This window comes from Salvelinus namaycush, chromosome 3 (genome assembly GCF_016432855.1).
Source record: "Salvelinus namaycush isolate Seneca chromosome 3, SaNama_1.0, whole genome shotgun sequence".
NCBI classification, from domain to species: domain Eukaryota; kingdom Metazoa; phylum Chordata; class Actinopteri; order Salmoniformes; family Salmonidae; genus Salvelinus; species Salvelinus namaycush.
Genome location: NC_052309.1, coordinates 29495219 through 29507996, shown reverse-complemented (window position 1 = coordinate 29507996; position 12778 = coordinate 29495219). Strand labels below are relative to the sequence as shown.

Here is a 12778-nt window from a genome sequence, read left to right as displayed (position 1 = left end):
ATATATACTCTTTTTCTTTCTTTCTCACTCTCTCTCTGTTTATTTTTCATTTTCTCCTCTCCACATCTTTCTTCGCTCTCTCTGCAGAAGAAGGAGCGGGAGTGTATGCAGCTGCGTCTCGGGATGCTACGAGGTGAGCTGGAGAGACAGAGGAAGGTGCTGGGCCGGGAGACAGACCTGCGGCAGAAGGAGAGAGCACAGCTTCAGAAGAAAGGTAAGGGGTATTTGGAGTTGACTGGCATTTCCAACCCACGAGAAATTACAATTTCAAATTGCGTATAGTGTGGGGACTGGGGTCCATATGGGATTGTACTCCTGTTATGTACCTTACACTGGGGTTGGCCTAAACGGCACCCTAGTATTGTGTGTAGTGCACTACCTCTGATAGATCCTACGACACTGGTATGCTGAAGGTCAGCCAACTGCTGTTCTTTGACTACTTATTTTACTGCATGTTCCACTCCAGACCATTACAGTACAGTAGAGTACAGTACAGCACCTCACACACAGGAAACCTCTTTCACTGTTGACTGGCTGGAGTCTCTGAGTCACTCCACTGCAGTGACAGTTTTCCCCCTGGCCGTGCGACACTCTCAGACAGAGACTTTTCTGTGCCGGCCAGCCAAGTTGTTCTACCAGGGCCGGTAATGTAACCCGTTAGCGTTTAATGGCGTCGTTGAGTCAATTATATGGGTTCAATAACAGAATTACTGCCGGCTGTATCATGTCTGGGATGGGTGGGTTTGTTTTACTGGCATGTTTACTGCTCCATATCCGTTATGTCCGCAGGGAAATAAAAAACCTAGCTGAGTTCATATTCAACACCACCACCATGATGGGCACGCACAGACATGTTCACACATGCATACGCACAGAACAGTACATATATACTTGTATGGCATTGATATTAATGTCTTGGCTCATATACTGTAGATATATGGGATTATCCAGGTGGCTTAGATAATTAAATTAAGTTAATCACATCTTGTAAGTATGTACACAGCTGTCCTGTACGTAGTATATGCATTCATACATTTTGTGACATAAAAAATGGCACCTGCTAGTCATAGGAGGAATATGAGCAATTAGGGAAGGCACATCGAATGAGCTTCCATTTTTTTCTTGAGAGGTCGTGTCTCTGATGGACCTGGGGCCAGATCATGTTGACCCTCCACTCCTTGTGTCCGAGTGACTTTCAAAGCTTTCACTTCTGGCAGACCCATCCGTGTCCCTCTCTCCGTCTCCCTCCTCCGTCCTCTCCTGTTTTGTCTGACCAGTCTGTTATTGTATTTGTTTAACAGCAGGGTATGGTAGGGTGTGTTCAAAGAGGACTGGGGGGACTAAGTCTCTGATGGATCCAGGTTCTGTGTTTGGCCAAAGGGCAGGAAGCCATGGTGGTTTGGTTCTCTCTAAAATGACTTGTGTTATTGATTTGACTGGTTGTCTGCACTGCAGCCCAGCATCCCTGCACATGCTGTGTTCATAACCTCCAGGCTCTCTCTCTCACACACACACACACACACACACACACACACACACACACACACACACACACTACTAGGAGGGGTCAGGGTATAGTGGTCTTTGTGTCCCCGTCCTGACAAATGGCCCTTAATCCTCTGTCACCACTCAGACCACTGCTGGATGGAATTCTTGCAGGCTCAGATTAAGAATGTCTTTTTATTTTACCGTTATTTAACTAGGCAAGTCAGTTAAGAACAAATTTTTATTTTCAATGACAGCCTAGGAACGGTGGGTTAACTGCCTTGTTCAGGGGCAGAACGACAGATTTGCAGACTTTGTCAGCTCGGGGATTCGATCTTGCAACCTTTCGGTTACTAGTCCAACGCTCTAATCACTAGGCTACGCTGCCGCCCCTTTTGTGCTAAGAGGACATGTGTTTATTTAAAGAGAGAAGGAAAAGTACCTGGTAGTGGATAAGATTAGGTTAGATATGTATGGTTTCCATAGTAAGAGACCTGGTCACCTGACTCACCTCAGTGAACAAGGAGGACCAGAGTCTCTGATCTCTTCCCACGTCCCCCCATGCTGCCCACTAGGCTAGATCACATTTTTATTTATTTTATTTTATTTCACCTTTATTTATTTCACCTTTATTTAACCAGGTAGGCAAGTTGAGAACACGTTCTCATTTACAATTGCGACCTGGCCAAGATAAAGCAAAGCAGTTCGACACATACAACAACACAGAGTTACACATGGGGTAAAACAAACATACAGTCAATAATACAGTAGAAAAATAAGTCTATATACAATGTGAGCAAGTGAGGTGAGATAAGGGAGGTGAAGGCAAAAAAAGGCCATGGTGGCGAAGTAAATACAATATAGCAAGTAAAACACTGGAATGGTTGATTTGCAGTGGAAGAATGTGCAAAGTAGAGATAGAAATAATGGGGTGCAAAGGAGCAAAATAAATAAATACAGTAGGAAAAGAGGTAGTTGTTTGGGCTAAATTATAGATGGGCTATGTACAGGTGCAGTAATCTATGAGCTGCTTTGACAGCTGGTGCTTAAAGCTAGTGAGGGAGATAAGTGTTTCCAGTTTCAGAGATTTTTGTAGTTCGTTCCAGTCATTGGCAGCAGAGAACTGGAAGGAGAGGTGGCCAAAGGAAGAATTGGTTTTGGGGGTGACCAGAGAGATATACCTGCTAGAGCGCGTGCTACAGGTGGGTGCTGCTATGGTGACCAGCGAGCTGAGATAAGGGGGGACTTTACCTAGCAGGGTCTTGTAGATGACCTGGATCCAGTGGGTTTGGCGACGAGTATGAAGCGAGGGCCAGCCAACGAGAGTGTACAGGTCGCAGTGGTGGGTAGTATATGGGGCTTTGGTGACAAAACGGATGGCACTGTGATAGACTGCATCCAATTTATTGAGTAGGGTATTGGAGGCTATTTTGTAAATGACGTCACAGAAGTTGAGGATTGGTAGGATGGTCAGTTTTACAAGGGTATGTTTGGCAGCATGAGTGAAGGATGCTTTGTTGCGGAATAGGAAGCCAATTCTAGATTTAACTTTGGATTGGAGATGTTTGATGTGAGTCTGGAAGGAGAGTTTACAGTCTAACCAGACACCTAGGTATTTGTAGTTGTCCACATATTCTAAGTCAAAGCCGTCTAGAGTAGTGATGTTGGACAGGCGGGCAGGTGCAGGCAGCGATCGGTTGAAGAGCATGCATTTAGTTTTACTTGTATTTAAGAGCAATTGGAGGCCACGGAAGGAGAGTTGTATGGCATTGAAGCTCGCCTGAAGGGTTGTTAACACAGTGTCCAAAGAAGGGCCAGAAGTATACAGAATGGTGTCGTCTGCGTAGAGGTGGATCAGAGACTCACCAGCAGCAAGAGCAACATCATTGATGTATACAGAGAAGAGAGTCGGTCCAAGAATTGAACCCTGTGACACCCCCATAGAGACTGCCAGAGGCCCGGACAACAGACCCTCCGATTTGACACACTGAACTCTCTCAGAGAAGTAGTTGGTGAACCAGGCGAGGCAATCATTTGAGAAACCAAGGCTGTCAAGTCTGCCGATGAGGATGTGGTGATTGACAGAGTCGAAAGCCTTGGCCAGGTCAATGAATACGGCTGCACAGTATTGTTTCTTATCGATGGCGGTTAAGATATCGTTTAGGACCTTGAGCGTGGCTGAGGTGCACCCATGACCAGCTCTGAAACCAGATTGCATAGCGGAGAAGGTATGGTGGGATTCGAAATGGTCGGTAATCTGTTTGTTAACTTGGCTTTCGAAGACCTTAGAAAGGCAGGGTAGGATAGATATAGGCCTGTGGCAGTTTGTGTCAAGAGTGTCCCCCCCTTTGAAGAGGGGGATGACCGCAGCTGCTTTCCAATCTTTGGGAATCTCAGACGACACGAAAGAGAGGTTGAACAGGCTAGTAATAGATGTGGCAACAATTTCAGCAGATAATTTTAGAAAGAAAGGGTTCAGATTATCTAGCCCGGCTGATTTGTAGGGGTCCAGATTTTGCAGCTCTTTCAGAACATCAGCTGACTGGATTTGGGAGAAGGAGAAATGGGGAAGGCTTGGGCGAGTAGCTGTGGGGGGTGCAGTGCTGTTGACCGGGGTAGGGGTAGCCAGGTGGAAAGCATGGCCAGCCGTAGAAAAATGCTTATTGAAATTCTCAATTATAGTGGATTTGTCGGTGGTGACATTGAGCTTTACTGAAACACAGTCTGTGAATGCAGTCTTTAGGATCATATCACATTTGCTCTGTCTGTTTCCGGTCCTCATTCCTTTCCGTGAAATTACGTTTTTTTCAGACGATCCCCTTTACTGTCAAAACAAATGGGGGTCAAACCCAAATATACAGTACCTACAGGGGTGTTTGTGAGGGTGCAGGCATGTGAGGATTGCTAGAAAGCTTGCAGACGCCAGGCAGCTCTCACTGGGTGGGTGTTTGTGTATGGGTGGGTGTTTGTGTATGGGTGGGTGTTTGTGTGTGTGTGTGGGTGTTTGTGGGTGGATGTTTGTGTGTGCGTGGATGTTTGTGGGTGGGTGGGTGTTTGTGGGTGTGTGTGCTACACTTAGCCACTCCTGACAGTGTGTGAACTTCCAGCTGATAGGACAGCACCAGGGCCAGGGATCATCTTGATGACAGGTTAACGACTGGCTGTCCAATGGGCGCTCATTTTCTATGATGGTGGACTGCATCCCTGGCCCTGTTGGCCCTGTGTTGGTTGTGTGTGTATGGATGTTTGTGTGTGTATGCATGTTTGTGTGTATGCATATTCGTGTGAATGCCTGTGTTTGTGTGTGTTTGTGTAAGAGGCTTGAGGAGAGCTGTGATTCTTCACCGAGACAAAGCCCAGAGAAGACGGAGCATTATTTTAACCTCAACCCCCACAGCCTTCTGCTTAATGTACAGTCATGGCGTCAACACTAGTCTTCCTCTGGTTCGCTTTTTTCTTGTCACAATTTCCTCTCACCTAATATTCCCCTCTACCACCTTGAGCAGACGTTATAAATTAGGGCAGTAAAAAGTCTTCATCGTGGTTATTTTCACTCTCTGCCTCCCCACCGAGGCGACTGAAGGCCAATAAACGTCAGTGGCGGAGTTAGTAACCCAGAGTTAAGAGTCAAGGTTTTTTAAAGTGGCGAGAGATGTGGGGGTGTCAATCACATCAACACACTGGACTTAGCTCAGCACTCTGGTCCCCACACTAAACCTAGCACCATTACACCCACAATCACCAGCTCCCTCAGCTGCACAGTGGCCATGTTGAGTGAATGAGGGTAACTATCTTACTAATGTGTGATAGAGTGGTATAACTGGACCTGGGCCTAGAGGAGATATAATAGGACCAACCAGAGAGACCTTTCTCACTGTCATTCATTGTCTTTCTCCCTCTACCCTCTCTCAATTATTTTTCCTCTCTTCAACTGCAGTACTCCTCTCTCTTCTCTCTCTCGCTCTTCCCCCCCACATCTTATTAAAGGGCAGACATCCTATGATGTTTCATGGCTATCTGTCTCGTACCAACACGGGTCACAGCTCAGTCACTTCCTCCATCGTTACACAGTAACACAACCTGTCCTTGTTTCATGCTTTTATCCCCTTGTCTTCAGCTTTCCTTTGCTCTCTCTCCCTCCCTTCCACTTTCTCTCTTTACTCTCTCTCCCTCTACACACACACACACACACACACACACACACACACACACACACACACACACACACACACACACACACACACACACACACACACGTTCCTCTCACTCATTCTCTCTATTTCGCTTTCCTTTCTACTGAGATGGAAAGAGGTAGCTCCTTATATTAGGACGTGTGGGCATTTTCCTGCTTGTGACATGGAGGTAGTGAAGGTGGATATGATTATTTTGTCTCTGAGGAGAGAACACAACAACATTGGAGGGCGGTGAAAGAATAACATCTCTAAAGCTGTGTGACGTAGCTAAACATGGCACCATAGCCTTCTACACACCCACACACACATTTTTACACACACGTGTCTCCATTTGTTTTAGTTTGGCGGCAGAGACTTTGATGCGTTGGCGACAGGGATGGAGGGATGGGGGTGGGGGGGTTAGTAGTGGCGGTTACATAAAAGCCTAGGAGAGCTCAGGGCCTATGCAGGCGAAGGGGGACCCAACCTTTTGAACACTGTTTTCGAGACATCGTTTAAACCAAACGGGCTGACTAAACTGCCCAATCCCAAAGAGTATCTTTCTTGTCATCCCTAATCTGATGAAGATTTGGCCCTGGCACCCGAACCTCCCCTTCTGTCTTTCTCCTTGCAACCCCCATCTATCCTCCCCTCCACCTCTTTTGACTTTGTCTGGGCAGACCAGCTTTGACAGGTAACATGCAGTGGAAGAGAGGTTCATTTGAACCAGCTGGGTTTTAAAACGTGTGTAAAGACGAGTGTGTATTGGAGCCTCTCTTATCCATTCTCCATTCAGCCTGTCAACAGCAAGGTACATGAGATGGGATGGTTGGGAGAAGTTGGGGTTGGTACTGATGTCTGATAGCCAGATCATATTTGTTCAGGTGGAGATGTTTATGCCATGTGGCACTGCACATGCTGTACCAAAGTTAAGTGTTTTCTATTAACACACAAAACCATGCTTGTTAATTTAGTCAAACTCTTTGTCCCATCATACATTGTCCCAGGTGCAGAGTTTGGACTGTGGTTTTAATATGCCTAGATTCATCCGTATCGCTGTTAAATCTGTAATCACTCTTCCTTATCTAAATGCTTTTATTTATTTGACTTTATTTGACTACAAAAGTCAAACATCCTACCATCATTATTCATGTGTAGTGGTTTTATGTGATGTGTGTCGGAAGGAAATGTTTTTTTCCTGACCAAAGTAACCGTGTGATGTTTCCAGTGTTTAATGTGGAAGGCATTAAATCAAGAAACACGCCCAGACACCTGTGTAAATTTACCAGAACAGAACACACCTGGTAATTTACCACCTCATTTTCTCTTTCTTTCTCTCTCTCCCTCTTACTCATGTCTCTCGCTATCACTCTCTTTCTCGGTCATATTCATCTCTCCCTTTCTTTCCATCTCTCTGTCTTCTCATATTTCTCTCTCTCTCTCTCTCTCTCTCTCTTTCTCTCTCTCTCTCTCTCTCTCTCTCTCTCTCTCTCTCTCTCTCTCTCTCTCTTTCTCTCTTTCTCTCTCTCTCTCTCTCTCTCTTTCTCTCTCATCCCCCTTATCTCTCCCTAGAGGAAGCGTTCTCCACCAAACACCACAGTCTGGGGATGGAGAGGGAGTCGTTAACAGAGCAGCAGAAAGAATGCACTGCCAAAAGGTACGTGTCAACCTGTAATTGAAGCATTTATTTATCCATGCACACACTCGTGCAGACACACACACTCGTGCACACACACAGACACACACACTCGCACCCGCGCTCCATCCCGTTGGTTCACCACGCCATCTGCTAGAAATTACCTAGGCCCCACAGAATGGTGTGTTCTAATATGCTGTCAATTGTTCTAAATGCTGTGGGGAGATTACATTCTGCTTACAAAGAGGGGGTGTTGGCTCGGCGCTGCCTATTTGTGTTTTTAGCCCTAGAGAGAATAAGCAGATTGTGTCAAAGACCAGTCTGATGTGTTTGCCTTGGCCTGCAAGGGTGCACCCTGGATACAGAGTTTGTTTGGCTGGGTACCTGGCAGTGATGGGGCCAAGGCAGAGCAGAAGCAACAGCACTGCTACAGTAAACACACTAGTTATAGCTGGCCGGGCAAAGAAACCCACCAACGCATCATGTAACCAAGGAAATTTATTTTGACACTCATGCATCTGCCTAACGTCCACCCCTGGAAAAAAAGTGTATTTAAAGTTCATTGGGGGAAAAATAAGTGTTTGTTAGGGAAAGTTGCTGAGTTCATGTAATAACCAGGTTTCTGGAAATGTGTCTGTGTTTGATGGTTTGGGTTTGATGTGGGAATTGAGGGTCTTGCATCTGGGCTTAACCAGAACAGATAAGAGAAAGCCTGCTGGACTGAGATGTGAGGTTTCTATGAAGGAAGGATCAAATGATTAACATGGTAATCATCTGGATCTTCTGAATCTACAAAGCCACCACAGTAAGACCAGGGATTTTCAACTGTGTAATGGTGAGGGCCAAGGCAGGAGGCCGACCACAGGCAGAGCAGAATGGGGTGACGAGGAGCATGGAGGAAAGGCTGTTCATATCCAATGATCATTTTCTCCCAACACCTTTTCATCTGTCTGAATTGATGGTCCATTATCCACAAAACTCTACTCCCCCAAGTACTGGTTTAAATTGTTGAATGGGGGACACACACATAGTCACACATGTTCACACACAATGTACACATAGGCCATACTGTATATATTTACACACACACACACACTTTTGAGTTCTCTGACTTGTCTGAAGTCAGACTCCAGTAGCTGTCAAGAGGTGGACATAAGAAAGCAAACATTATTCCAGACGTTTCCTCTTCTCACCTAGGCAGGTCAGGCTCATGAGTTGTCCCCCCCGCCAAGTCTGCTAATGGAACAGCCCAGGGCTGGTCTAAGGGGCCTGTGGTGATTTTTGGACCTGTCCCAGGGGGGGAAAAGAGTGGCTGGTAATTTGGCAGTTATGATAATTGAGTTGCTATTACAATTACTGTGGAGATGATTCAGAGCTGAGCCATTAGGTCTCCTCATCCAGGTCTGGGCCAAGACAAACACACCCTTGCTGTTCTCTTCAACCTCAGTTTCCAATTAACGCACCGTCACCCCTCATTACTAACTGACACCCTAGCTACCCTCCATCCATCCCTCACCCCACCTCCCTATCCCCCTACCTGCACCCTTATTCTCTCCCTCTCTCCCCCTCTCTCTCCCTCCCAAGCTTTACTGAGATGTCAGGTCTCGCCTCACATCTTTCCCCATCCACACTCTTGTTGTTTTTCTCTCTCATATTATTCATATAGACTGAGTATACCAAACATTAAGAACACCTTCCTTGAGTTGCACCCCCCCCCCCCCCCCATTTCGCCCTTGAACAGCCTCAGTTCGTCGGGGCATGGACTCTACTAGGCGTCAAGCGTTCCACAGGGATGCTGGCCCATGTTGACTCCAATGCTTCCCGCAGTTGTCAAGTTGGCTGGATGTCCTTTGAGTGGTGGACTATTTTTGAAACACACGGGAAAACCCAGCAGCGTTGCAGTTCTTGACACACTCAAACCGGTTTACCTGGCACCTACCTGTCTTGCCCATTCAGCCTCTGAGTGGCACACATACTGTACACAATCCATGTCTCAATTGTGTTAAGGCTTAAAAATCCATAATTAACCTGTCTCCTCCCGTTCATCTACACTGATTTGAAGTGGATTTAACAAGTGACAATAAGGGATCATATTGTAGCTTTCACCTGGATTCACCTGGTCATTCTATGTCATGGAAAGAGCATGTGTTCCTAATGTTTGATACACTCAGTGTATATTACTGTATTGTACAGTACCTTCTCCCTCTCTCTCCCCATCCCCCCCTTCCCCTCTTCATCACCTCATCCGTCCCTTATACCCATTTTCTGTCATTTCCCCCTTTCTATCCTCCCGCCTCTCTATATCCCTGTCTATTTGATCCAGTTGCTTCTCTTCTCTGTCCCCAGTCCTCCCACTGTTCTCTTCCTCCTCCTCTGTTACTGTCCTCTTTGTGTTGCTCAGTAAGGCAGTGAGTCTGACTGAGTCATCAAGTGACTGTCTCTGTGTCTGTCTTCCCAGAGAGCTGTTCCTCAAGTCCAACGCTCAGCTCACCTTCCGCTGTCGTCAGCTCCTCTCTGAGCTGTCCTACATCTACCCCATCGACGTGGTCACCACGGCAGTGAGTAACCTCCTCCTGAGTAATGCTAGAAATGAGCCTGGTCCCATATACTACACAGTATAGGCTGTAGTCAGCCCTATGGCATGACAACGATGGCGAACAAGAGAGAGAACCTTGAGTGAGAGAAGAGAAAAGCTTGGGGAGAAATGTTTTCTCAGCCCTTATTAGTCTTTGGAGTGGCCAACCACTTACATTCCCTGTGTTTTGAAATCGGTTAAAGTTTCAATCTGAAATGTTCTGCGACGGAGCTGAACAGCTTAAATACTCAGTGGTCATTAAAATACCATTTCTAAGGAGAGGGCCCTTTTTGCTCCCGAAGCGTTTCCCTTTCCTCTCTCTCTGTTTTCTCTGTTGTTTTCTGAATATGGAATTGTTGGTTCTTGGATTCTCATTCTCATAAAACTTGTTTAATTTCCCTTCAGGCTAATCAATCCGATTATGTCATCTGTGGAGTGAAGCTGCCCAACTCTGAGGATTTCCAAGGTAACGTATCTATTTCAACAGGAAACGGAAGGGTTTAGAGTGACACAGAGACACTCATAAAACAGGGTGCATCTGCTTCCTTTTATTGAAGGTTCAAACTTCTGACCTGTCTTTTGGTTCCACATCACCATCTACATGTAGTAAATGTGAGCCAGTACTCCGTCTGAGGTTTGTGTGATATCAGTGGTTCCAAGCTGATGCTCTGATCCTCTCCTGTAATTGGGACACTATAGTTGAGTCCCAAATGGCACCCTTTTCCCTATGTATTGTGCACTATCATTTTTGGGGGGCACTACAGTATATAGGGAATGGGGATGTTGGGACACAGAACAATATCTGCTCTGAGGTACAATGACAAGTGTTTTAGAAGTAGTGGCTGGTGGAGGAAACTCTGTGCAAGACAGCTGTGTTGTATGGGCTAGATGTAATACCTTGATACAGAGTCAGAGTAGTTACACCGGAAAGGTTTCGCCATACTCCCTGGTAGCAACCTTTTGTTAATGGAGCCAGGCCCAGGACCCACAGAGTGCTCCCCATCATCCAAGAATGTGGAAATTGCTTCCTGTGTATTTGACCTCTGGAGTCTGAATTCTGCTGCCCAGCTACTTTATAAGGACCGGACCCATGGGTGAGAGGGACTGGGAGGTAGTGGAGGGATGAGACTGAAAAAGGGACTCTCTCTCTGAGTTTGTCACACCACTCTGCTGGTCTGTAAGTTTAGCCCACCATTTCTGCATATTTATGAATACTGAGTAGTATAATCTGCAAAGTACTGTATGTCGTAAGTCTGTCTCATTTACTGCGGGTGTTTAAAGGCAGCAGATTAGGATTTGGCATTGTGTTTGTGCACGTTTACACGGCAGAGGTCTGAATAAGATGATGATTCAAGAGGGGCTTACGTTTGGAAAATGTTATTCATCTAATTCCCTCCATGTCGCACCCGTATGTGTTGTGGAAAATCGGATTTGACTTTCTCAGCCAGGGAAGCATGACTTCAAAGACATGATGGAGGGGGAAGTGGAGTTGAGGGGGTTGAGGCAGGGAGACTAATGAGAGCCAGGTTTCACCAGTGTGCCTTCTTTTAATACCCCTTCATTGCTATCCCCCGACCTACCCCAACGCTGCCTCGATCTCCAGCCCCCCATTTCCTTGGATGCAGCAGCCTCCCCCTCTTCCCCATCCTGATGGCTCGTCGTTTGTATTTGCAGAGGTGAGTGGCTTCCCATCCCCTGTGGAGGTGTGCGGCTGCCTCACCCCGCGGGGGTGGTAGAGATCTAGTGAGTAAACCACGCAGCATGTGCTGTGGCAGTGCAGTAGGAGATGGTGCGGCCTACAGGGGGAGTCCTAACCCACTCACAACCTCCCTCCAACCCGTCCTGTCCTCCCTTCCCTCTCAGCCTTGAGGGAGTATGCATGTGGTGTGGCTGTGTAGTAGAACAGAGAGTGAGGGGGACAGAGGCCTATAGGAGGTGAGGAGGAATGGTCTACCTGGTCAGACGTTCCTGTCTAACACCACCTTAACCACTACACCTATACAGCAGCCCAGCCTGAAACTACCCCATCATAGAGGCCTGACCTTTGACACTTCACCCCTGCTCTGATTTCTGTGGGGCCCTCCCTGAGAGCTGGGCCAGCCCAGTATTAAGCCGATCATGTCTGGAACTGTGTTGTTGCTGGGTGACAGACAGGAGAGGGCTGCCTGCAGGGTAGGATGTGGTAGATTAGTGAGCCACTGGGGTCAGGGCTACACAGCCTAATCCAACCAGCCCTGCCTGGGGAGACTGAGGAGAGAAGGTAGAGGGGTGACGCTGGAGGAGACTGGGGAAGGGAGATGGGAGAGGCTGGATAAGGTGAGGGGGGAGAAGAGAGAGGATAGGTTGGATGAGAGACTGGAGGAGACAGTAGAGAAGGGAGGGGAGGCTGGTGAAGGTGAGGGTAGAGGGGACTTGCTGCTAAGAAGAAGGGGTCATGGGGTGGAAACAAGCCCCCCAGTGCTTTCTCTCTCTCGGAGGTAACTAAGCCCTCATCTAAGGCTACCTGACTTTGGATTTAAAAGGTTCTCCATTTGCCCCAGTACATGTCAGTTAGACTTATGATTCCTTTATCTGACATTCCTGTTGGATAGAACTAGTTTTATGAAAAGTATTGGCATTATAAAAGGTAGTCCACTTCATGGCCTCTGCTGGTATCAGAGGTGCAGACACAAGAATTGTATAATTCAGGGTCTTCTAGTTATACACCAAAGCGCTCCTAGTCAACTATTCACTGAGGCAGCGGTCTGTTATTCCAAAGCGTTAAGACAAAAGCACTATGATTTGGGGATTTGGAAAGTATAAGCACTTTGCCCAGAGCAATGTCCTGTTGCTCGGCAGTTGAGAACTTGAAACGACTTAATGTGCTGTCAAAGAAAGCCGTTCCTTTACTTCAGCGAGGTGGTGGACCTG

The 12778-nt window shown here is 46.9% G+C and overlaps 1 protein-coding gene across 2 annotated transcripts in view; it reads left to right on the top strand.

The window, feature by feature from the left end:
• The window catches only part of uvrag (UV radiation resistance associated gene), a 144566-nt gene that overhangs the window by 54520 nt on the left and 77268 nt on the right, over window positions 1-12778 (top strand). For both annotated transcript variants that reach the window (XM_038990151.1, XM_038990150.1), the window contains exons 8-11: window positions 88-214; window positions 7230-7314; window positions 9752-9851; window positions 10274-10334. In XM_038990151.1, coding sequence (XP_038846079.1) covers window positions 88-214; window positions 7230-7314; window positions 9752-9851; window positions 10274-10334 — 373 coding nt within the window. The remainder of the gene's footprint in view (window positions 1-87; window positions 215-7229; window positions 7315-9751; window positions 9852-10273; window positions 10335-12778) is intronic.